This window comes from Haliaeetus albicilla, chromosome 28 (assembly GCF_947461875.1).
Source record: "Haliaeetus albicilla chromosome 28, bHalAlb1.1, whole genome shotgun sequence".
NCBI classification, from domain to species: Eukaryota; Metazoa; Chordata; class Aves; order Accipitriformes; family Accipitridae; genus Haliaeetus; species Haliaeetus albicilla.
This window is the reverse complement of record NC_091510.1, coordinates 37,538-63,646: the sequence shown is the minus strand read 5'-3', so window position 1 is coordinate 63,646 and position 26,109 is coordinate 37,538. Positions and strand designations below refer to the sequence as shown.

Genomic DNA, 26,109 nt, shown 5'->3' with positions numbered 1-26,109 from the left:
TGCGTGGGTACGAATATCAGCTAAAATGTCTCCATAGGGAAAATTTCAGCCTGTATCTGTATCGCTTCCAGTTATGTCCCTTTCAATCCAAAGTAACGTAATGACTTACAAATGGAAATGTCTATGTTAAAGAAAACACAGCCAGGATGTGTTCTGAATGGCTGAGAAGCACTGGGTAGGGGAATCTTTTCCTACACCTGTTCCAGAGGACTCCTGTTTGAGCCTAGCATCTTCCCTTGTGAAATCCAGATAATCGCAAAGTTGTAGAGTTTTTTTAACGGCTTTTCACGTTGCCTTTTCTCTCCCGTATTACGTTAACCTTAAAAGCTGAACGTGACCCCCCGGCTGTGGACAGCTAGAACTGATCCTCGTTACAGTCATCGACGGCCCCTGGGCACTAGATGGCAACACGGCGGCGAAGGAGGGGATAGTCACAAAACGCAGGCGTTAAGATTGATCGAAACGGTGAATGTATTTTCTTCCCAGACTGGATCTTGGTGCTCCGTGAGCCGAGCTAGCTGCAACACGTAACTTCGGCTTTAAGGGCGGTTCTCTACAAAGCGGGTGTTACGGCAGCTCTTCTCACCGATGCAACTCTTAACCGCGCTGGACAGCTGGCGCCATCGAAACGGCGCCGGGCGGCCGCCAAACGACGGAAACAGTGTTGAAGCCTATTCCCTCAGCTGGGGCTCGGCCGCGCCGGGCCCGTTCCCCCCCGCCCCGATGCCGAGGCCCGCCCGCGCCTTTAGGAACTCGCTCCCGCCGCACAGCCCGGGCTGCCCTCCCGCTCCCCGTGGGCTCCCGCTCAGCCACGTGCTCTGGCACGTTAGAACCAACCGTCGCGGGGCCGCTCCGCTGGGCTCTCCCCTCAGAGAGGGACGGACGCGCCGCACGTGGCGCTGCCCGCCTTCCCCCGCCGGCAGCGGAGCCCAGCGGCCCCGGCCCCGCCCCCGCCGGCTGCCGCTCGCGGCGAGCGCGGCCGCTGCCGACCCGGAGAGCGGGACGTCACAGCGGCTACGCGGGGCCATCCGGACAATCAGCGCGCCCCAGGGGGCCCAGCCCGGCGACCCAATCAGGGTCCTCGCTGCGCGGTGCGTCACCGGCCGAAAAACGCGCGCTGCGGCCAATCAGCGGGCGCCAAGGTCCGTCCGCGCTTGCGTCACGGAGCGGACGAGGGGGCCCCAGGGCGCATGCGCGCGGGTTTCCGTTACCGCTGGCGCGCGCACGCGTGGCGGGCGTGAGAGGAAGCGGGAGGAGCGGAGGGGGGAGGGGAGAGGCGAGGCGGCGGCGGCACCACCACCACCACCACCACCGAGGCCGGCTTCCCGCTCCGCCTTCCTGCTCCGCCTTCCACCTCCGCCTTCCACCGGCAGCGCCAGACAGAGGCAGCGCCCGCTTCTCCACTCCCCTCCCCCCCGCGGCGTCGGGAGAGCGGGTCGGCCCGGGCCCGCCAGTGACGCGAGGGGGAGGGCTGAGCGCCGCGCCGGGCCTCGGGCCTTGTAGGCCGCTGTCGGCGTGACTCGGCCGGGCCGGCCCCTCGCGCGCTCAAGATGTCGGCGCAGGCCCAGATGCGCGCCATGCTGGACCAGCTCATGGGCACGTCCCGGGACGGTAAGTGCCCCCCGCCCGAGGAGGGGGGAGGTGGGGAGGCGGAGCCGCCGAAGACCCCGAGGTCGCGGCGGTACCGGGCACGCCGCCCGGCCCTTCGCCGTTGATTGGCAGGCCTGGGGCCCGCTCCCTGCCCCCCCCCCCCCTCCGCGGGGCTGGGCCGGGCCTGCCGAGGTCGGAGGTCGGCGGCGGGGCGGGGGCCTTCGGCGCTGCCGCCCCCGGGGCTCTGGGGAGCCGTGCGCCACCCCACCCCCCCACCCGTGGCGTTGCCGGCGCCAGCCGTTCCGCGGGCAGCGGGAGTCCGTGCGGCCGTTTCGGCTGCTGGCGGAGGCACGCTCCCCGCCGTGCTCGCTGCTCGCGGCCGAACCGCGCCGGTAGAGGCGCGCCCCTGCAGCTTTCCGCGCGGCTCTGCTGTGCGGGAGACAGCGGTTTGCTAGGTTCGGGTCGTGGGGGGGAGCGAAGCCCAAAGTGCCCCCAAACCAGCAGCCGCTTTCGTAGAGCAGGGGCTTTTTTTGCGTTATTGTAGTTTTGTCTAAAGCCTGACCCAAATCATCATTTCAGTCAGCAGGTGGGTATGTCTGCTGCTTTCTGAAAGATGGAGTGCAGTTAACCCAGGCGGGCGAATTGTTTTAAAAACGAGCAAGCCCCAAACATCTAACTGAAAGCTTAACATCTAGAGGCAGTAATCCCGAGAGGGAGATGCTAGATGTACAGGCAGCTTTCATATCACTCTGGGGTCACATAGCGAACTGAAGATTATCGCCGTGTAAAGCTTCTCAGAATTTTTGTCAGGGTGCATCGCAGTCAATGTGAAAGTTTGAACTGGCAGTCACCCATACATCCAGATAGTTTGGGGGCTGCTAGAAAAGAGCAGTTCCTGATAATGCTGCGTAGTATTTTATTTATAAAAAAGAGAATACTACGCCTGAAGGTAGACAGCAGTTAAGAGACTATTTCAATGTTCTGCACATTGTACTCGCTCTTGCAGGTGTGTTACATGTTTGTTGAAGCCTCATGCTGGGTTAATGGTTATCTGTTTTCCCGTGCACCGAGTAGGATGTATGAACTGGGGTGTACCTTGTGTGTGCCGGCCATCTGTTGATACTGGGGTAATGTGATTACATTTAGCAATATAGGTTTTTTTAGGATAATGTAGAGTTTTAAATAGATGTAACTAGTTTTCACATACCCAGTATATCGTGAATGCTTTCTGCTAAGTGATTATAGCTGTTTTAAACAGGGGCGTGATAATCTCATTGGAATACTACTGTTCTGCCGAGATTGTCTTCCAGAGCAAGGGTGGTTAGTGAGTAGTCATCATGCAGGATCTGATTTAGGGTGTTTTCATCTTGGCCCAGAAGATTTTCGAATACTTCCTGTTGTGGCTGCGCATGTCTTAACTGCTTGGCAAAGTAACTTTGTGCTCATGAAACTCAAGTCTTGCCAGTGTTGGCACTTAGATCACTGTCTCAGAGCTACCTAAGACTACAGAGAATGTTTAAAGAAGCGGGGGGGGGGGGCTGTTTCAATTTATGAATGTATTTTCTATTGGGTGCTGGGAGAAGAGGGTGGTTTACCTGTGACAGCTGCTTAAAAATGCTCAGTGACTAAGACCTAAACCAGGAAAAGCAATTTCAGACTAGATTTCCTTTAGCTTTGTGAGAAAGCAGTTATTGATAATTGTATTCCTCTCTTCCACCAGCCCTGTAATTCCCAAACTGCATAGGCTGAACTGCTTAGAAACTAACTGTCTGGAGAGGAAGTATTTAAATGAAATTGGCAGGATGGGGAAGGATAAGGAGAAAAAACTGTTTGCAAGATTGGCTTCCATTATTGGATGAAGTGGGGAGTTGAGGATCTTGGTGTAACACCATTCTGGTTTTAAAAAAAAAAATAAAAATCCAGTGGAGCATTATTTAAACCAAAGTGTGCAGAAGGATTGAAAATCATGCCTTTTTTGAAGAGCTGGTACTTATTAAATTCAAGGCCAGGCTCAAGGTCATTGAAATATTCCTGACCTTGAGAGTAGTGGGGTTTGCGGTAATTTGGTTCTTGATGTTCCTATCACCTTTGACATACTCTATTTCTAGTAATATGCAGATCACAGCTTTTCATTAGAATGTGGCAATTTTTTAATTTCTTGGTAGATTGTAGCTCTTGTTTTACCACTTGTCCCCATTGCCTTTGATTTTGCTCTGCCTGGCAACACAAAAGAGTTTAAAATGTTTCTAAAAAAAAAATCTTTCTTGGGTGAATTATCAGAATCATTAAAGTGCTTTTTAATTCCCTGATTAACAGAATTTTATACTTTACACAGTTTGGGGGGATTTGTTTTGTTTTGGGTGGGTTGTAGGGGGGTTGGGTGGGGTGGGTTTTTGGGGGTTTTTTTTGGTTTTTTTTTTTTAGGTTGGTTGGTCGGGTTTTTTGGAGGAGCCTAGAATGTGCAAATTTAAAATTTTTACCTATATTAGAAAAGGCAGATCAAACATTTGATCTCTTCAGTGGGAATAGAACAAACTCAGAGGTAAATTCGAAGCCAATGATGGTGCCTGAATATGTAGTCTATGCTACTGTTTTGGAGCTTATAGTATCATTTGTAGTGAACAAGAACATGCTCTGAAAATCGCTTTGAAAATCCCACAATGAGATGCTCAAATGTGGTTTTAGGAGATTAGCTGTAGGCTGTAATTTGTGGAACTTCGTGCACACTCATTTATAACTGGTGTCCCTGGGGCCAGAATGGAGAAGCTCAGAGGATGCAGTTATTAAATGTTTTTATGGATTTACTGTTAAGGTCGGAGAACACCTAGACAGCACAGTTCTGTATTGGTCAAACTGATTCAGAAAATACCCACTGAGCTGTAAGAATATTTCTGAAAAATACACTGTGTTAGTAAGGACCCTTCTCATTTCAAATGGAGTTGTCCGATGTGTGACTGTGTAGAACAAGGTATGCAGCTCCAGGCCTGCCCCTTGCTGTATCCTTTCCTGGAGGGCCCTGTGCTTGCAGGCAGGGAGAACCAAGAGCTTTGTGACTTGCTTTGGCAACCTGCTTCCTCCCTCGTCTGAATTTTGGCAGTGGGATAGAGGCACTTGCAGTCACACAGCATCGCTCAATGTGTGATGAACTGCTGCCTGGTACCTGCCAGGATGCAATGTTCAGGCAGCCTCTTGCCAGCTGCCCAGCCGAGCGCCCTGCTGCTCTGTGCTTGCCTTTGCTCGTGTGACAGACACCTGACAAAGAAGTGAAACAGAAGGGACTTGGCAGATGGTCTTCAGGAGTTTCCAGTGAGTTGCAGTTCTTAGAATTCATCTGGGATATCTAAAAGGCAGTTGTATTGTTAATGGCAGTACAATGAAATCATTCTGTAAGTGGCAGCTGTGGTTCTGTTACACACCTGGAAAAGCACATTATTTTTTTTAAAAGTGTTTTTTTTAAATACCTTAAGTATACCTAACTTAAACTTCTCTTGCACGCTTCTCTGACAAGAAGTGGAAAACTGGGTTGGATGTGGACCATGCCAAAAAAAAGTGGCTTATATTTTGATGTAGTAAAAAGCTGGACTAATTTAATATAGTCATGACTGCAGGTTGAAAAAAAATCTTCTCTGAAGTATGTCATTCCGAGTACTGCTAACCTGACATACTTAAATAGAAACTACTGAATACATATTGTGGGTTTCCCAAATACTGAGGAATGAGGAGTGCTGAGGACCAGGTGCTAATCTTATGTACTTACATACAAATGTTTTCTTCATACTGGTTTTTTTACTGTTAGCAGTTAAACTAAAGGACTTTTTATTACATGTGTCAGTAGTTAAAAGGTTAGTTCAAGTTGAATTTACTGCTGATGACCAGAGATGCGGGAACTTGTCACTCGGAAGTATTAGGAACAAGCTGATGGAAAAGTGTGATTATTTTTTTTTAATGTTATTTTTCAACTGTAAAGTTGATTAAATATTTTTTTAATAGTATGCTTAGGTAAACTCGGGTTTTGCTATCCCTGTTCTCTAGAAAACAGGAGTGATCCTTACAAATAGGATTATACCTGTTTTAAATGAATCGAGTCATTTACAAATGGAGTGAAATGTTAACAATTGACATTAGTGTCCCAGGACTTTTTTTTTTTCCCAGTATATAGCTGAAACGAGCAAAGATTGCCAAGTTTTCTTTAAAAGGCCTGATTGTAAAGATCCTATTTTATCTTAAATCAGCTTATCTTGCTCCACTGGTTCATTTTTCTGCCAGGTCAGTTACCCCCTCTGCCTTGCACTGGTGCTAGAGTCAGCGTGAGGGATCGGTTAGAAGCAGAGAGTGGAGTAGGATCATTATTTCTGATAGTCGTGCAGGCACCGAGCAGATCTGAATGTCTCTGGAACAACACAACGTCTTGAAACTGCTAAGACTTAACTGTTGCAAAGCAATGGGGGTGGGGGGGTGGTTTTTTTTTTTAATAATTGTCACTACATAAAAATTAGGTTATAGTCTAGAAATATGAAAAACTAGCAAAGTTAATTAGATTCTTCTTAAGAGACAAGTAAATTTGTACATGCTTCTGAGCCTTACAGGTGGTCATAAAAGTGTTCTCCCAAGCATCCTAACAAATATTATGCTATGTGACTAGCAGAAAAATCTTTGGAGCCTTTAGATATACAGAACCCATATGTAAGAAGTGTCAATCAGCACCTCTTTGGGTTCACCTGCTAGCTTTTTGACCTGAGCTACTGTGTTTGGAGTCCTTAGCTCAGTTCTTTAGCTGTTACTAGCAAAGCACTTTTCTTGTTCTAGATCATCTTTATCTTTTATCTATTCACGCCTTAAGCAGTTTTTCTGTTTTACACTAGGCAATTCAGTTATCATGGGTAGTGGTTACTAATGTGTGACTTTTCTGTCCTCCTTGTCTGGGAGGAGTTGAAGTGACACCCCTGTGCTTAGTCATCCTGTGTTTGGTGACACACTTTATATGGTAACAGAGGCATAATCTAGAACTTGAAACCCATTTTTTAATTTCTTCATTTCCATATGGGATTATTGAAGAGTTCTCTGTGTACTTAAGGATTGGTGGTGGGTTGAGGTTGGTATTTTCAGGGTACATAGATTTTGTTTTCCACTTTGCTTTACACTTGGAGGTGGAAGGTATGCTAGCCTAGGAATGACTGCTAGCCATTTGGGTAGCCTCAGGCTGAGAGCCAGGTTAGGGCATCAAGAGCCTCCTCTGAGAGCTCTTCTTTCAAATATGGGTCAGCAGCAAAGTAAAGGCAGAAAAAAGTGTCTTGTATATGTGAATCTCTGTGAAGCCTACCCAAAATTTTGAATTGATACCAGCTCAGAAATCTGAAAGTAGTAGCAACACATAAACTCCATGAAAAGATGCTTTATTTGTCGATCAGGAGTGATCAGAAGGCTTAAAGAACAACGATCATGTTTCAGTGAATTGTGTGTGTGTGTTGGCTTCGTTATAAAGTTCTGGTACTTTAGCCCTTAAAAATGAGGGGAATGGTGAAGGACTTGAGGAATTCTTCTACTCTGGATTTGGGACACCATATGAAATGGCATTTATGAAGAAGCAAATGGGCATATTCATACCTCATAGAAAATCATTCCTATATTTTTCTACTTGTAATGCATTAGCTAAAAATGGTTTCATTATGTTCTCCATTCACAAGTATTAATTCAGTCATAGTGTAAACCAGAAGCAATCCTGCTTAGAAGTGTATTGTTCTAAAGATGTTGTGGTAAAGATGCGTCCAGTGTTGGTGACAAAAATATCAGAATAAGCTGCCCGTTCAGCATGTAGCAGGAACAGGATCTTCTGTGACTGCATAAGCCTCAATTAAATAATGATGTTGAATACTTGTTATACAGGGCTTGCTTTGCTGATGAAATTTGATATGCATTATTTAACCTGATATTCCACCCAGTTAGTAGCTCTTCATGAGTAAAGCTTTCAGAGTCCCTTGCCAACATGTTGGGACTCATGCTTGAAAAATTTGAGTGGAAAGCTAACCGGTTTTGGTTGATGTAGCTTAATGCAGGAAGTCAAAAGCATAATAATGAAAATGCACATCATTGTCTTTGCGTGGATTGCACCATTAGTTTGGATTAGAGGTTACAGTTGGATTATAAAGGGTAATTCTCATCAGTGCACTGGGATTGTTGTTTGTAGTGTATTAGGATACATCAGAATAGTAAGAGATGCTGGATCAAATAAATCATTGTTATAAGCATGTTATAATGCTAAGTATTGTTGATACGTAAGTGTTCATTCTGCTGGTTTGTGATTAACATATACTGAACAGGAATGACATTGTGGAGGCTTTTGATGGTTTAGACTTAGGATTTCAAAGTGAATTGTATAGCACAAATGCACATTGTGAACTTAAGCTTTGGATGTTCCTTAGTCAGTAGTATGCACTGGTCTTGAATATTGATGTTACTTTTGTAGTCGGTATGTTTAATACAAACTAGAAAACTTTCTTTAGAAAGTTAACATTACTGCTGTCATCTCTAATTTTGTGCCTCTAGTGTGCAGTTTCCTTATGCTTATGAAGGTTAAGAGATGTGCAGGTGTAGAAATTTCCTTGATGTTTGGCTTTTTTTCTTGAATGTTTTCAACTCTGTTTCAAAGTTCTCCATTCATCTGGAAAGTCATCTCTTACAGAAATGTGGTTTGGGCCAGGTACTTTAAGTAAAACTAAAGCTGCTGCATCTTGAGGAAAATCTAAGTCATTTTTTCTGCATCTCCATATAAATTTTATCAATCATATGGTGTTTGGGTTTTTTTTAATGGAGAAAATCTAATTGGAAACACAGGGATGGCTTATAGTCATAGATGTTGACTCCTGCAGTGCCCTGCTAAGTTACTTTGATTTCTTTAATGAGCATGAGTCCTAAAGATCAAGTAGTTGAATACTCTGCTATTCTTCAGAGGGAGGGTTAAATAAGTTGCTATTCTGCGCTAATTTGATTATTTACCTATTAAAATAGAACTTGTAATAAGGTCTGAAACATCAGTGGTAGTGTCCCCTTTATAAATGTTTAAAGATACTTCTAAAATTTAGATGACTGCAGCTATGTGGTACCTAGATATATTGTTTTCTTCTTACAGAATATATAAAGCCTTTTTTTTTTTTAATACCCTTAAACATTGTTTAGCATTCACCTGATTGATTGCCAATACAAAGAGTGTATCAACGTAAGTACGGTTTGACAAAGAGAAGTAGCATCTTGGTTATCTGACATAATGGTGAAGTCCTTGGCTTAAGAACGCATCTATTCATGTTATTTTAATTCTTAGAAGGCATCTGCAAAAGTCTCTTTTGCTGTAGGCCGACTGTCAGGTGTATAGTGGATCCGTAGGTTTCATTCCGTCCTCTCCCCCCGCAGCAACCCGTGTAGACCCCAGGTCATCACCTACTCAAGATGATTGATCTGTAGGTCAGCAGCAGCAGAGTGTGTTTTCTGTCTTTGCCAACATGTCTGCACTATTTAGGGGTATTGGAGCTCACAAAATTAATGAAGAAATAAAAGCATTTTCTTCTGAGGCTATCAGACTTGTGAATGAGCTGCCAGAGGGACACAAAATTCAGTCATTGTTAGGACATAGTTATAGGACACCTTACCATTTTGATCGACATTTCCTTCTGAAACAGCATAGATTAAAAAGAAATGCAAATGTATGAAACTGCTTTTCATAGGAAGAAAAAGGTAAATACCTGAATGTTCTGTGTATGGGAGCCTTCTGAAAGTCTCTTAAATACTAGACTGAAGGCACAGTGCAGAAAGAATAAACTTTTAAAATGTAAACGTGGAACATGTTCTTGAGGCTGTCATTGATCAGTTTCTGCTACTTTTTTTTTTTAATTTTTCCTATGTTGTCTTATCTCAGTTTGATAATTGTGATTATCATGCTAGCCACTTAAATGAAAAAAAGACTGTACTGCAGCTGTAGCATCAGTTCCTAGTTGTGGTAGAGGTATGAAAAAAGCTACATCTAGATGTTGAGGTAACATCTGTGAAGATACTACTTGTCAACTTTACCTATGGAACCATGAGTCTTTCAGCAAATTTCTGGTCTTGATAAATCCTTGACTCCTGATAGGTTAGTGCTGTTAGGCCATCAGCTGTATTTTTTAAAATACTTTTCTTGATTTTGTTCATGTGTCTTTATATAGAAGAATCTTTACAGTCAACATGTATTTCTAGATGCTGTGTTAAAATTGCTGGCAGAGTCTATTATTCTATACAAACTGAACAATCTGGCCCCTTGTTTTATTTATAAAGGTTCAATGTATCTTTGCCTGCCTACATCAATCTGCAAGGGAGTGTCAGAAAGGCCCCGCATTCGCCGAGCCGTGAGTTATCAATAACTTTTCAGATGTGTTAATGAATGTGGAACAAACGCAATTACGTGTTTAAAAAAATACGGATCCACCTCCTAAAAAGCAAAAAAAGAAAAGCCAAACTCAAAACTTTTTACTGCAGTAGCAGGCATGATTATAAAGGGATTGGTCTAAATTTTTAGTAATGTAAGTATAACTGAGCAGTAAGGTCACCCTCTAGAAAACCTATTGTTGAACTGCTTTGAAGCTGTCTTTAGCCTGTGGATTACAGGTTTTAACTGTTGTATCCCGCAGGCAAATAAAGCATGTGGTGATTTTGGAAACTTTTTTTTTGCTTAATAATCTGAAACTTGGCCCATCTGAAAATGTTATATATTAGCATCCTATGCATAGAACTGATATTTAAAAAGCTGATTACATAATAGTAAGAAAGGCTTGACTGATAAGATATGGGCTTTTTATTGATCCCCCTCTGTTGTAGTTACCTCAGTAATGAATTTGGCGTCTTGAATTGTTTAATAGATTCAAAATTCTCAGCATTTCAGATCATGAAGCCATAAAAAAAACTTTAATAACTACAAAATGTATCTATACTCTTTAAAATATATGATGAAATGGAAAAGGCTGCTATCTGAAATCATTTTATGTCTTTTCTTTTTTTCCCCCAGCAGCCCTCTTTGCTTCAGTAATTCACCAGTAGGTTTTCAGTGATCAGAGATCTTAACAAGTTGTTATGTTTTAAAAAATTAATAGATACATGCCGAGAGAGATTAAGGTGTTATATCATGCCTGTGTCTTAACAACAAGAGAGCCGTAGCGGTGATCTCTCTTCTGAATCTCAACTAGTGACAATTATGTTATGACTCAAAGGCAAACATATTCCCGCCCTTATCCCCAAAATACCAGTTGGTTACTTTGTTCTGAAGACTTTAGGTCTTGCTCCAAGATGGGGTTATTTAAACTTGCAATTGGACCTCAGTTGATGCTTCTGCTGATGCAGGAACCACAGCCTGCGATGCCGAAGATATAATTAAGATGTTCCCAGCCCAACAAGCAGCATGTAGAAAAGAAAAAAAAATATGGCTTATGATAGAGAGATATGCAAACATCTGTAAAATAATTTTGCATGTAGGCTATGTCCATATGTTTGACTTTTTTCAGGTTTGTAAGCATTTAAAATCATTCTTCTGCCAACTCTTTATTCTATTCTCATCAGAAGTAAGAGGGTGCATTGCATCCAAGAGCAAAATCATAAAATGAGTATCAGGTGGGATTCAGTGAAGACTCAGTGTGTATAATTTTGTGTTTATGAGGCTGCTTTTATATGCTAATTGTTGCATACAAATACATCAGTATTTCATGCAAAATCTGAATAGAACATTATATAGCTCATTTAACAAATGCTGTTGTAGCAAAGTGTTTTTAAGCTAATGCTGTCTTTCTTGTTTCAAGCACTTTTCACGCTGCATATTTGAAGGGGAAGTGTGAGAGGATTGTTAAATAGCATTATAGAGCATTAAAACACATATTTGTGGTTTTGGTGTTATTTGGCGAAGAAGCATACAGTGGTTTAAGTTCTAGTTTCCATAGACCTTCACTATGTGACAGGGCAATGTTAATGCTTTGCATGTAATCTGCAGAACATGTTTGGCTTCCCCAGATTTCTAACCTGGATGTGCTGATTTCTATATTGCAGGTGACACAACCCGTCAGCGAATCAAATTCAGTGATGACAGAGTGTGCAAGAGCCACCTTCTCAACTGCTGCCCTCATGATGTGCTCTCTGGAACTGTATGTAGCTAAATCTTGTGTTTTATTTAGATAAGAATGGAGAAGTTGTATTATATTTGTTCTTTGTAATACCTCTTTTAATTTAATGTTTTTCAGCAAGCATCTATCTAGTGCGCTCTAGTAGTTCAGAGGAGCTTTTATAAACAACTAATTTATGGGTTATGAAGTTAATTTTTAGAAGTTTCCTATTCTGTATGCTAATTATTACTTAAAAATTCAACATTGTTTGCTATAACATTAAAAAAAAAAAGATGTTACCTACCTGAATTGCACTATAGCAAAGTGGTTTTAAGCTGGTACAGTTGCAACTAGTAGAAAAAAAAAGGAAATAAAATTTATGCATACATTATAAAGTTACTTTCTTAAGACTTTATGTTGTAGTGAGAAAGTATCCAACACAAATATTTGTATAGGGAAGAGAGGTGATTTTTCTTTCTTCAGAAATGTTTTAGTGAAAACAGTTGAAAATTCAAATAATTACATTTCTACAAGCTGAGATACATTTAACATGATAGTGACGCTTACTGTACAATATCAGTTACTGTGCCATTTTCACAAATTCTAAGGCAACTTGAAAAATCTCCATTTATGGCATACTAGTAACTTGCTGGGTTTTTGTGTACTCTATAGTAGAGGTTCCTCTGCCTGGGCATAGCAAACAAGGGGCTTTGACTGTTGCCAGTAGCTTTGTCATTGTGCCTGTGCTTTACCTTGTGGTGCCTGATTAAGATAGCTCATTCTTTGTGGAAGGTAGGTGAGTTACATTGCATTGATTATTTAACCTAATGTTCCACGGTGTTAGAATAATTAACAGTAGAGAGACGTATGATTTGCAGAGTCTCGTGTGCCTACCATTCTTAGGGCTGCATTTTGGTAGCTTTTCTTGCTCACTTTGTCACATTTTCTTACCCTGTGGCAAAGGGGAAAATAAGTACTGGAAAACCTGTCTTAAGGATTATTTGAAGCATTATTGGTTCTCTGTGCTGTATCATTCCAAATGGCTAACCTGACTGGAGCCTTTAATGAAATACAGAATGAAGTTCATTTGCAGAATTGTAAACTTGGTAACTGATTTACCTCTCACCTGGCCTCTAATAGGCTTTCCAAGTAGCTGTGATTTTAAACTACCATAACATTTTTGGCTGATGAAAGGGCTTCAGACATGCATGCACACACTAATTTTGTTTTACTAATTTTGGTGCTTGTACTGACAGACCGATAGTTACAGTCTGTCCTTCCCTCTTTGAAAGAGTCCCTGCAAAAGTAGGCACAACTGTAATTGCCAAGAAGCACAGGAAGAAGACGCAAAATAAATAGTAGGACTGAACTAGAGAACTTAGCATTTGTCTTAATAAAAAAGGCAGTGGAATAGAAAAGGCCCACTTGTTGAGCTTCTTCATAACTCTTGTGGCTTCCTAAATTTTTTTTCCTATCCTTAAAGACACTCTTTTGTATTGCAAAGTTCTGTCATATCACAAAAATCAGATGTCTTGAAGTTAATGTGGTGTGTTCAGCATATACTGAAGGTAATGCATCTTGCATATATTTACTTACAAAAAAAGAATGACTTGAAGGTAAGTAAGCTTTGTGTATCAACGCATATGTAGTTTTATTTTGAACTGTTCTGGGCATTACTGTCCAAACAAAATGGGGAAAAAAGGGAGAAGAAGGTGTTCCTCTTCACACATCTATTATGTTGTCCACTCTTTTGGTTGTGTGATGAGCGAAATAGCTCATGGCTGGGGGAAGATACGGAACATAACAGTATGCTGTAAAAACATACAAAGTCATTGATCAGAATCCACAAGAAGATACTGTTGAAAGATTAATTTGACAACTTTTCGTTGTGGTCTAATTTCTATAAGCAAAGATTTGTAGAATGGCTGTCTTTAGCAAGTAAGAAATGTTTATCTTTAGAACTGCAAAAGTTGTAGGTATCATGCAATAATGCCTCCTATGGTGGAGACCAAGCATGTAGGTTGGGCCTCCTTACCCAATTTGTTAAGTCCTCACTGAAAGTTCTCATCTGTCTCATACTGGATTCTGCTGCTGCTCTTGGAGTACTAATATAAACTGCTTATTCAGTGAATGTCAATATATCTTCCTTTTTTTTCCTTTTCTTTGTCATAATGCAATTAGTCATCATACCACAAAATGTGTCTAGTTAATCCTTTTAGTGGGAGTCGTGGAAAGGGACTCATAAGAGACAGGCTTTATCTGACCCATGTGATGTCCTGCTGTTTACCTAGTCATGGGTCTGAAGAAATGGACCTTCTCTCTTAATAGTACAGTTTCTAAAAGGGCAAGAGGCATGTAGTGTGACCAGACAGTTTATTGTTGATTTGGAAAATGACTGTGGAATTTTCTCCAGAGTTTTGATAGGAAAATTTTGATGCATTTTTGCATTCAAGATCTGTAGGTTACAAAGACTGAGTGCATTTTTTTTTCTTAATTCAAGTCTAGAATCTTTTGCTTCTGAAAGAATAAGTTCTCTGGGGGCATTTTATGAGGTTAAATGTCTTCATTGACTAGATTATCGGTAAAATACTGGACCTGAATTGCCATTTTTTTGTGTCACGAGATAATCTGTGCAATCCTCATGAACTGCATATTACTGTTCCTGTCTGCAAAACGCAGACTTCTCTGCTATTCCAATCCACCTGCTCTTTCAAAAGCGCTCAAGGAGTACATTCAGAGATAACACAAGACAAACAAAATGACTCACATGAGTAGGCTATGTTAATTTAGTGTGTTCTTTTCCTTAATGGCCAAATACTCAAAACTCCGCCAAGGAATTGATTTCCCTTGACAAAAAAATCATGTTCCCAAGGCTGCAGTATGTATTGGTAAAAGTAGTGTGTGTATACTTTTCTTGGAAGATTGGAGACTTTCTCCTTGTTGTCCAGATTTCTGCATATATTATCTCTTCTTTTATTGGATGAAGTGTGTGGTTATTTCTTAGAATACCGTATGAAGTCTTTTCTTATTTCTAGACTTTTTTGGAACACTTGCAGTAGGTGTTATCCTCAAGTTTCTTTGATCAGATTTATCTTTTGGTTAACATTAGAAACATTTCAGGAAAAAACCATCCATACAAATTAGTAAAGTTTTGAGTTTTACTAGGAAAGTTCCATTGTCTGGCTTGGCAACAATGCATAGCTTCCTAGTTTTTTGAGCTTTCTTTGCGCTTCTCTGTGTCTTACTTCCTCAGAGTCGTTTGTATTTAAAGGAACAATAAAGTTGTCTTTAAAGGAACCCTAAATATTTTACTTAGGAGTGTAAAGCTGTAAGAATTAGCTGTATTTTGAAATTTAATTCTTTTGGCTGCCAACAGAACAGTTCATTCTGTATCAGTTACCCTCTTCCACTTTTCTGGATAGACTTGTCTAGTTGTCTGTTAATGAGCTTCAGTTGTTATCTACTTAAATCAGAAGATTTTGGTTACATTCCTATTTTATTTCATTTCAGTTTCTTTAGGGACATGCTTGTTGGTACTAGGTTTCTGGTTTTGTAGACTTGAAAATTCTTAGTCAAGCAGTCAGAGGTGTCTCGCTGCCTGTGGGAGATGATCTTCTGTCGCTTTTTGGGGAGAGACAGGGAGAGTATGGGTTTGGATTTTTTGTGTTCTGCCTCTAAGGGCAATGGGAATAATGAACTATGTGGAAGACATAGGTAGAATAGTGAGTCCCCAGAGCAAAAATTTAAACAAAAGTAAAATTGTAGCATCCTTTTTCAGTTTATTAAATTCTAATTCCAAATCTGTTGTGCTCTGTGATTATCTTCTTATTTGAAATATGTTTTCAAGTTTGTGGAGGCAATAGTGAGCTAATTGGTAAGATGACAGAAGTGATGTATTCAAGGTTGTAGAAGAGTGTCTGTTCAGAACCTGTTCTTGACAATGCTTCTCACAAAAGCTCTTTTAGTTTTAACTGACACTTTTTCATGTTTTGGTGCTCTGCTTTTTCATAATGATCACTTGGGCACTGGTTTACCTGCGTAAGTCAGTGCTTTAAGAGTTTGTTCAATCACTTCAAGTTGGGAATTTTATAATGAGAGATTAATAAGACTTTGTAAACCCTGGCTACTGGGACACTGAATAATTTACCACTTAAAGTTAGCAATTTTTATTTACAATTTTTGTGTCTTAAAGGGTCACTTAATCTTTTTTTATCCTTAATAGTTGTTGATGATCAGGCTTGTGGGTTTTTGTGGTTTGGGTTGTGGGTGGTTTTTTGGGTTTTGGGGTTTTTTGTTTGGTTGGTTTTGGTTTTTTGGGGGTTTTTTTGTTTGGGTTTGTTTTTTTTTTTCCCAAAACCATGTTCCTGAGTTATTTTTCATCAGCATTACAAAAATGTTTGTTTGTGTTTACCTGTATCATGAGATTAGGACTGAAGCTACATATGTAGGAGTCAGATGACTCCCCTGTAGGGGTACAAACCTATTAAGGAACATTCTCTGGATGTAAGCTCTGTGCTGTCTTTGGCAGGTTTTACAAGATGTATAAGAAGGTGTTTTCTCTATCTCTGTATGTTTCTGAATGAGTAGCTAAGTACTAATGAAAATGACAAGGTGGGAAGATTTAAAACAAGTACTTTTAATGAGGTTAAAAGTAGGAATGTCCTGAATATTTATAGTAGCCTGCTAGCTATCTTTGAAGACCCCAAGCAGTTCAACACTTCTGCAGCAATCTGGCTTTCTTAGTGGCTTGATTGTGCTTCCCTGTTGAAAAAATTCCACAAATACTGTAGGTGGTCTTGCAAACCATGATTGAGAAACTCCTTTCTGCTCAGTGGATTAACTTGACATTTGTATTTATGTGTATTTTTTGAGGAACGTTGCTGCTTGCATTTCATTTATGCAGACCTCAAAGTATGCTCTGTCAGCTCAGTCCTGCAGTATCGTGAGTGCTCATGAATTTATTGCACTCAGCTCTTCAGGACTCTTGCTGACTAAAACCATATTGATTGAGACCTTGGTTTAGCAATATACTTTAATATGTGATTAACTTTAAGCTTATTAGAGGTGGAATTCAGCTCCAGTTTAAGACCTCTAAATTTAGGTATTGGCTAAGAAGCTAGGTGTAGAAGCTTGTGCTGGAGTCAGAAGGGATCTAGGCAGCGGAGCCTAGAGAAAGATTCAGTTTGCCAGCCACTGGGTATCTCTTTCAAGGTGGGCTGAATCCGTTTAGGCTCACTGACTGTACTATCTAGATCTCCTTTTACTGTGGAAGAGAAGTTTGGATAGTTCACACATCTGCAGATAGATGTTAGTAAGGTGTTTTAATCTGGAGTTGATTTCTTTGCCAGTATTCCCGTTGGCTCAGTGGAACTACTCCTGTGCTTAAATTTTAGGTGTGCCAGTGTGATTATTTGCTGTAGTGTTATAAAAAGCACACATTCTGCTGGATGTTATCAGCTTTTCAGTTCGGGACTGATTTGATCATGTGAACTGCTTCAGCTCTGCAACTCAAATTAATTAGGCTTGCATAAGCTACCTCAGTTTGTAGCTTTCAGCCCAGTGGTGACGAATGTAAAGTGCTCTGTTGTCTCGGCAAGTGATCATGTCAGCCTTTTGAAACGTATTCTTGATTTCTTTGATCAGTGCCAGGAAAGTGAACTGATGGTACCATACTCCATTTTAATGGGTTTATTTTATCTAGGTGAAGGGGGTTTTTTTTATTACTCTGTACAGTTAACTTAACTTCAATGTTAATATATAGTCAGGCTATAAGACTGAATACTATGTAAACACTGAAATGCCTCATCTCTCAAAATTGCCGCTAATATTACTGAAGTTGTTCAAGAGTTTCTGAAGTGGCCTCTTGATACTGTAAGAGGCCCTAGCTGCTTAAGTCCACTATTACGTTGCTCCCTACGTATTGTCAGCACATCTGTTTGTGTGGCTGCCTGACAAGTTGGACAGAGGTGCACTGCTGAAAAATTGCCTCTGTTTTTGGTTTGCTAAGATATGTTTTACCCAGTCAGTACCCAGACTGTGTTCAACTGCACAGGCAGAAGTGCCAGCATGGGGTCGCACAATGCAGTGATAAAGGGAGGACAGAAAATTTTTCAGTAGTAATGCTGGCTCAGAGTAATTGCCATTCTTTCAGGCTATGGATTTACAATTGCCACTAAGAAGAAAAGAAATCAGAAAATGCACTGTCCTGAGGAGGGCAAATCCAACCCAAATAGGGGGAGAAGAAGCATAAAACACATGTAAAGTGAACAGTGTGTCATGGCATTGTCATGTGAATTCTGGCTGGGGGTTTTTTTTTTTTTAGAATGTGTGCTATGCAAATTCCAATTTAAAACCGGTATTCGCTACCTAATAAGATTCTGAGCACTCTTCTCAGTGGCATTGTATGCAAGATCAGTGATGCAGCCTACTTACTTTAAGTTCATGCTTGCTTCCTGCCCTTTCTAGAATGGTTATAGATTACAAGTAAAATATCTACACTTTTTCTTCCCTGATTCTTGAGCATTGTCCAACACTCAGGTCCTCTTCACTCACCTGCAAAATGTTTTGCTGGGATTTGATTTTTGGCTATCTTAACTGAAATGCTTAAAGAACAGTTTTTAAGCAGCACTTAACAGCAGTGCTGTGGTTGCAGCTATTTCAGGTGATGAATATAACTGGAACACACATAGACTGTGCAGACAGTTCAGATCAAGTATTTGAACATTTAATTGCCAGTTATTTGCAGGAAACTTGGTTCTCCTAAGCTGTTTTAATTCAATACAGGATGTCCCACTTCAGTCACTTGTTTGAACTTTCAATAAAACGACATCTTTGCAGGACATTACTGATACTTTGTAATGCAAATAGCCATCATGATAAGATAAGCTGTTAATTCTGTCTGCTTTTACTATTTCCTGATTTGTGAATGTTTATTAAAGATCTGGTATTGTCTTACAGCTTTATTAAACTGTCTTTTCATTCCTACAGGGGAGATGATTTGCTTCAGAATATTTGACTGTTAAAGAAAGTCATGCTGATTTCATTCCTTGTAACACTTCTGAAAAATAACACCACTTTCCCTCTGTCTCTTTTCAGAGAATGGACCTTGGTGAATGTCTGAAGGTGCATGACCTGGCATTAAGGGCAGACTATGAAATAGCATCCAAAGATCAAGATTTCTTCTTCGAGCTTGATGTATGTATTTTATCTTAATGGTGGAGAGAAAGCATAATTTGTGTACTTAGGTGGATAAACGGAGCAACAGAAGTTAAGTTTTTGTACACACTGAAGGAAAACTTTTGGAAAGTAATTTTATAGAAAGAGGCAGAGAAACCCTTGTCACAGTTACAGAAACGATACATGCCTCTTCATGATTATATGTGAGTATTTAATTTGCATTCGTAGTCATCTCTAGGTAGAACTATTAACAGCCTTCCACAGAACAAATTATCATAAACCTGGATGCTGTCTTAGTATTATCAAATAGCAAGCGAATGTTAAGACTGTGTGTGCTTTGAAGAGAGTCTTAAATTCTATGTTTATTGAAGAAAGTAATTTTGTATTGGGGATAACAAATCATATGCTATGTCTCGGTACACGGTAGTTTGAGTAATACAGTTTTGAACTCCCAACTAGGAAGTTAGTCTTCACTAGGACAAAAAGGTTTTGGGGTTTTTTGTTGTTGTTTGGAGGGATGGTGTTAATACGCTTAATAGCTTAAAACCCGAGTGAAAGAAGTTACGGTATTGCATGTATTGGCTGGGTGAGGTGAACCTGAGTATCCTTTGAAGAATTTTAATGCATGTTAGAAATGCACACTTCTTAGGGAAGACTTAAGACAGATTCACTTCCAAATTTCTGCAAATACTTATAACTACGACAATGTGTAGACTATGATTTTTAAAATGTTGTGTATTAATATAGGTGATTAGTCACCATAAACTGCTAGATTATTGTTTTACAAGGTTTCACTATTAAACTTGTAAAAGTTAAGTCTTAAACCTGGAAAATGTTAAGGCTAATGAAATATTCGTGTTCTCGACAGCATTGATCAGTGTTTTTATTGATACTGTAGGCAATGGACCACCTGCAGTCATTTATTGCAGACTGTGACAGGAGAACAGAAGTGGCTAAGAAAAGACTAGCTGAAACCCAAGAAGAGATCAGTGCTGAAGTTGCAGCTAAAGTAAGCATGTAAAACTAGTTACTGATGTCTCTTTGAAGGTCTGTTTTTCTAAGGAGTCAACTTAAGTCTTTGGCAAGCTATTGAATCTGAGAATTCATGCTGAGGAGGGGAAAAATTAAGACTTTTTTTCCCGTCCTTCCCAAAACTACCTTTAAAGCACGGAGAGGAGAACACAGGAAAGAGACCTCTGATATTTTTATGCTCAGGAACCTTGACTCTGTGATACCATGCCATACAAATGTTAGTAATTCTTACGGGTTTTGATCAAAACTTCATCCATAAAGTAAACAAAATTTGACGTGCTTTTCTCTAGATCTTCTAACTGAAAAAACTTTCATCGTTTTTCTGCATATATATGCACATGCTTAGAAGGAATGGTTGTACAAGTAGTAATTTTGCAAGACTATGTGGTATAGACAACAGTGTGAATTACTTGAAGTTTCTGAACAAAATCCTGCTCTGGAGTTGGTACATAGACTTAACTCAGCCTTTCTCTGTGTGTTTTTACATGAGGCAAATTCTGTTTCACTTTTACCTGGAGAAGTTATCTCTGCATGTTTCTCTTAATTCTGTCCTACCAATTTTGCATATAATAACTTGGTAGTAGTTCAGATTGTTTTCCATAATTAAAAGCATTTCCTGTGTTAAGTCTTTCCTTGTCTTTCAAGGCTGAAAGAGTTCATGAATTGAATGAAGAAATTGGAAAACTGCTGGCCAAAGTAGAACAGCTTGGAGCTGATGGGAATGTGGAAGAATCTCAAAAAGTAATGGATGAAGTGGAGAAGGCTCGGGTAAAGAAGAGAGAAGCAGAAGTAAGTTGATTGTGTAAGGCTTGGGGGATGGAGAGGGCAGGGTCCAAGATTAAATTGGTTGGCATCTGTGTAATGCAAGATGTCTTACCTGCTGTTGTTTCCTTAACTAATTGCTTCATATAAAACTAAAGAATTTGCTTTGCTGCATCCGGTACAGTCAAAGTTTCTACCTTTAAATACACTCCTGTTTATATTAAAATCATACTCACTTCCCCAGATGATGCATTTATCTTAGTTTAGCTGTATTGGCCAGTTTTATCTGTGGACCCTACAGTTGTGTCTGTGTTTGAACTGACTTGCCTCATTCAGTCTCATGGCTCTTGCTGTGGCAACTCTGTTGTGCCTCGTGGTGTGCTGATGTGGCTTGTACTGGAAAGCTTCAGTGAAGTGAACCATTGTCTTCATTGAAAGATGGTCAATGACTTGTGTATCAGGCAAGTCAAAACAGTCCCTGTTGTAATGTTCAGGTGGCAGAACTCACCAAGAGCTTTTTCATGTCGTATTTTACCAAGATACTTAAATTTATAGAAACAAACATCTGCAGTTGTTTTAATGGTACCAGAGGGGTTGCTGGCAGTCTTTCTTATCTGTCATCTGAGTGTCTGTAAATAAATTTTGCTCAGATAACTTGTTAGTGGCTAAAATGCAGGTAGATTTCTCAGGAAACCGCTACTGTTTTAAACTGGGTTCAGAATTAAAACTGGTGTAGTATTTTCATAATATGTTACCATAGTAATTGTAGTGTTAATGTGTATCCACTGTTGCATATGAAAAAGTTGTTTATCCTTAGAAGTAGTATGATCTTAAGTAAAGTTAATAAACACCCCACTTTGTTTAATTTACAAAACCACTTGCTGATGTCCTGCCTTTAAATATGTCCAATCTTCAAAATAAGGAACCTGCCTTGTATCTTAATGAGACACTTGATTTATGAATAGTGTGAATTAACTAAAGGGTGTGCTGGTGTACATTGAATTTGGTTATCAATTTGTAGTATATCTTTGGTAAAGTATTATCTTTGTATTTCTGTGCATTGAGAAGTAACAGTTAGCACATTGGGTTTTTTCTAGGAAGTATACAGGAATTCTATGCCTGCCTCCAGCTTTCAGCAGCAGAAGCTACGGGTTTGTGAAGTGTGCTCGGCTTATCTTGGTCTTCATGACAATGACCGACGACTTGCTGACCACTTCGGAGGAAAACTGCATTTAGGATTTATTGAAATAAGAGAGAAGCTTGAGGAACTCAGGGTAAATCATTCTTATATTTTTGTGTGTATGTGTGTGCTCCTACTTATTTGCCAGACAACCTTAACGGAATATTTCTTTCTGGGTGTGTGAATTTTGTTCATATTACTTTAAAATTTGGGATTTCGTTAGTCTACAAAATGCTAAACATTCCAATTCAGTCTAGGTTATCTGGATAATTTGATAAGATAACCTCTTTTGCACTGAGGTATATTAAAACACATGTTCAAAGTAATGCATTTTGGGAACAGAGAGTGTGATTCCACTTGTAAAATGGAGAACTGTATTTTGAACAGGGATGTTGAAACATATTTAGCAGTCATAGGAGATAACCAAATGACCTTTAGTTTTAGCGAGTTGATTGGCTGAAAGTAATAATGAGACTCTCGAAAATAGAAGAACATGTAGTGGGCCTGAGTGGTATTTTATTTCTTTAATTAGGATAAAATGTTAATGGGGCTGGTGTTGAAATCCTCATTTTTGGTACCATTATGAAAGGAGCATGATAACACATGGCAAAGCTTTCAAAAAAGATCTACAGAAATGCTTATAGTTCAAACAGCCTGCTGTATGGTGAAAGACTAAAACTCAATTTGTTTATTTTATCCGGACAAAGACAAGGAGGTGACTTTCATTCTATAGGTACCAACAACTAAAGAAGATTTCTTTTTTTTTTTTTGAGTAATTTTTGAAGGCTTTTAAGCTTAACTGACAATAGATGAAATGAATTCCAACAACTCAAGGCTGTAGCTATCCCAAGTCAGAATACAAAAAGATGTATATATTGAAGTCAGGCTAGCTATTAAAATAATTGTTATGGAGAGGTTGCATGTCCTCTGTAGCTTGAACATTTGAAATCCAGTTGGAATATTATCCTAAACAACATTATCCTGACCAGAAATTGTGTGCTGGAAGAAAGACTTACTGGAATTATATTCTAGACTTTTGGTATTCAAGAGGATGGATTTGGACACCAATGCCATTTATGATCTTAATGTGCAGATTATGGAGTTCAAGGCTCAGTTAGGCATTTAACTGTAGAAATCACTAAAGATAATAGCTAAATGAGTTGAAGCCCTAAAAGCAGAAAATGCTGCTACTGCGTTTGAGTAAATTGGCTTGGTTTATATTTCATAATATTCCAGCTGTCTTGCATGGATACTGTGACTTACCCATTGGAAAGTCCAACTCTTTCCATTGAATATATTGGCAATTTAGGCTCCTAAATATAGCTGCTGTAACTTAAACCTCAGATGCCTAGAATAGATCATGTGCGCTTCCTCTCATCGCTCTGTGAAATTATGCAGAGAGTCACTTGAACAAGAATCCTTGCTTGTTGTTAAAGTACTGATATTGTACAAGGAAGTATAGATATGATTTGACATAAAGGGTTGAAATAACTGATTATTTACACAATTCCCCCAAAAATATGCATGGATAATTATTTCACATTCCCAAAGCATCAATAAAATAATCTTTTGAAGTACTTCGCTAACAAAAAAAGAAAACAATAACTATCCCCTCCTTCCTCAGAGCTCTCCTCAGAGATCTAATCAAGATGCTGCTGGGGCAATTCCACATCTCAGAAGAAGGTCTTTGTAAAGAGTTGAATTTCTTGCATCATGTCCAGAAGGTGGCGAGACTTGGGTTTGGCCAGATCTCCAGTTGTGAGTTCCACATCTGAGGGCCCTCTACTGAGCGTGCCTTGTCCCCAGTAGTAGTGAGTTCAACCTGGGGGCTAGCAGCTGAAGCATCCTCTCTAATTACATCTCATGTTCACAATACAGAAACAAGTAGCCTCAAAGCTAGGTGTCAGCCCAGCCAAGTCCTTTAAGACTAAGAATTTCTTTTTGTCACGGCGTAGCTGAAGGAATTACTAAAACAATTAACTCTCCCAGCTCTGATTCCTTCCTACCTTTCCCCAGTGGCCAAAATATGATCAGATTGGCATGGAAACTCTCAAATTAAAAGCATGACTTACTGCTCTGAATTCCCCTTTGTGAAAAACTTAATATAACTATGTATTTCAGGTCTTCGTGTAACATCCATCTATTTGCTGCAGCTCTTCTGCAATAACTTCTGTTTCTTGGAGAAAAAAAATATATATACACACACACACACACTGAGGAAGAGAGAGGGAATAATGTACACAAGGGAAAGGGAATATACATGAGGGAAAGAACTGAATATTAACTGTCTAGATTATTTTTATAGCACCTTCATCTGAGAAATTTTGAAGTGTAACTTAATGAATATATTCCTTTGCTTTTAGAGGATTGTGGCTGATAAACAGGAGAAACGAAATCAGGAACGTCTGAAACGTAGAGAGGAGAGGGAAAGAGAAGAAAGGGAGAAACTAAGGAGGTAGGGATCTATTGTAATTGCAAATACATAATGACCTATTTAAGTTTAATGGAAAAACTGATGTAGTTCATGCACATTCCTAAATCTGCAGAATCATGATAGCCTGCATTCCTTGGAAACGTACAAGGATTGAGGGTGAATTTCATGTCTAAGTCTTACAATGTGAATTGTGTTCATAGAAAACCTTTTTAAAAAATACAGATAGAAGTGTCTCTTCATATTTGAACAAAAGGCCATTAAATGAGAATTTTAAGGTGTGTACCTTGTTTTGAGACCTGACAGATGTAGGTTTACACGCATGTAAGTTTCTGACATCTGTTAGATATGAGGTATTTTGTTTATAGATGTTAGAAATTTTCCTTATTGGAAGTAGTTGAGTGTACGACTAAGGAAAGTAATTCCCTGTTCTTCTACGAAATAGTTGCTTCCAGGCCTTGTGGGGCTAGAGTGGAATGGAATCTGAACTGCAGTTCTCTTGACGTGTTAGCTTCAGAGGTTAACAATGTCAACTTTGGAAATCTATTGCAGTCTGATAATACATACCTGACAAGAAATAAGGGAGTACTGGCTTGAACTGTAAGCTTTTTCTGTGGGAGGGGTGGGAATAAAAAAGCAGATTAGATGTTCTTTTGGGTTTGTAGTATGGTGGGGTCAAAATAAATAAACAAACACAAAACAACTGTCAGAGGGATCTATTTCCTGGTAAATATGTTACAAAGATGTTAACATCAATTAAAAGGCCTTTAAGTAACTGCTAGTAAAACAATGTCGTGGTTTAAGCTCAGCCAGCAGCTAGGCACCACGCAGCCACTTGCTCACTCTGCACCCCCTCACCCAGTGGGATGGGGAGGAGAATTGGAAAAAAAGTAAAACTCATAGGTTGACATAAGAACAGTTTAATAACTAAGGTAAAATAAAATGTAATACTAACAATAATAATAATAAAATATAATAACAATAACAGTAATAATAGTAATGAAAATGAATATAATTTTAAAAAAAAAGAAAAAAAAAACCCCAAGTGGTGTACAATGCAGTTGCTCACCACCCCACAGACTGATCCGCCCCTCCCAGCCACCCCCCCCCCCCCCCCCCAGTTAATATACTGAGCATGACGTTCTATGGTATGGAATATCCCTTTGGCTAGTTTGTGTCAGCTGTCCTGGCCATGTTCCCTCCCAGCTTCTTCTGCACCTGCTTGCTGGCAGAGTATGAGAAACTGAAAAATCCTTGACTTAGGATAAGCGCTGCTTAGCAACAACTAAACATCAGTGTGTTATCAACATTATTCTCACACTAAATCAAAAACACACTGTACCAGCTACTAAGAAGAAAATTAACTCTATCCCAGCCAAAACCAGGACAAATAAGAAATACAATAACAGGTCAACTAGTCTGGTTTACTATTGCTAAATTGTACTTTATTTGATAAGATTGTGTAAGAAAAATTGATTTACTATTTAAGATTGTGTAAGAAAAATTGATTTACTATTTTCCATTTATTTCAGGTCCAGATCCCACAGCAAGCATACCAAAAGGTATGTACATCTGCAGATGAGGAATACCATCAGTGAAGCCAGCCTTTCACAAGCTGGAACATTATAAGTTTGTCTAGCGCTATTGGTTTAAGATGTCCATCTTTACAGTATTCTGTTACATAGTCATATCTCTGTTTATACAGGTTTTATCACCATGCTACTGACTTTATACACGTACATCTACTTTGTGGCTACTACCATGCAACTTTTTGTCCCAAATAACACTTAAAACAGAGTATTGCTCTTTCTTCAAAACAGAAGCTTGTG

At 39.8% G+C, this 26,109-nt stretch overlaps 1 protein-coding gene across 2 annotated transcripts in view; it reads left to right on the top strand.

Annotated features, from left to right (window-relative positions):
- Positions 1-1,226: 1,226 nt before the first annotated feature.
- The window catches only part of LUC7L2 (LUC7 like 2, pre-mRNA splicing factor), a 29,888-nt gene continuing 5,005 nt past the window's right edge, over positions 1,227-26,109 (top strand). Inside the window, exons 1-8 of one of the 2 annotated variants that reach the window (XM_069773550.1) lie at positions 1,227-1,611; positions 11,647-11,741; positions 18,795-18,893; positions 19,774-19,884; positions 20,553-20,696; positions 21,767-21,943; positions 24,213-24,304; positions 25,813-25,842. In XM_069773550.1, the coding sequence (XP_069629651.1) occupies positions 1,551-1,611; positions 11,647-11,741; positions 18,795-18,893; positions 19,774-19,884; positions 20,553-20,696; positions 21,767-21,943; positions 24,213-24,304; positions 25,813-25,842 (809 nt within the window). In that variant the 5' untranslated portion in view covers positions 1,227-1,550. Of the gene's footprint in view, positions 1,612-9,905; positions 9,963-11,646; positions 11,742-18,794; positions 18,894-19,773; positions 19,885-20,552; positions 20,697-21,766; positions 21,944-24,212; positions 24,305-25,812; positions 25,843-26,109 lie in introns of those variants that run through there. The other variant, XM_069773551.1, reaches the window with a different exon arrangement.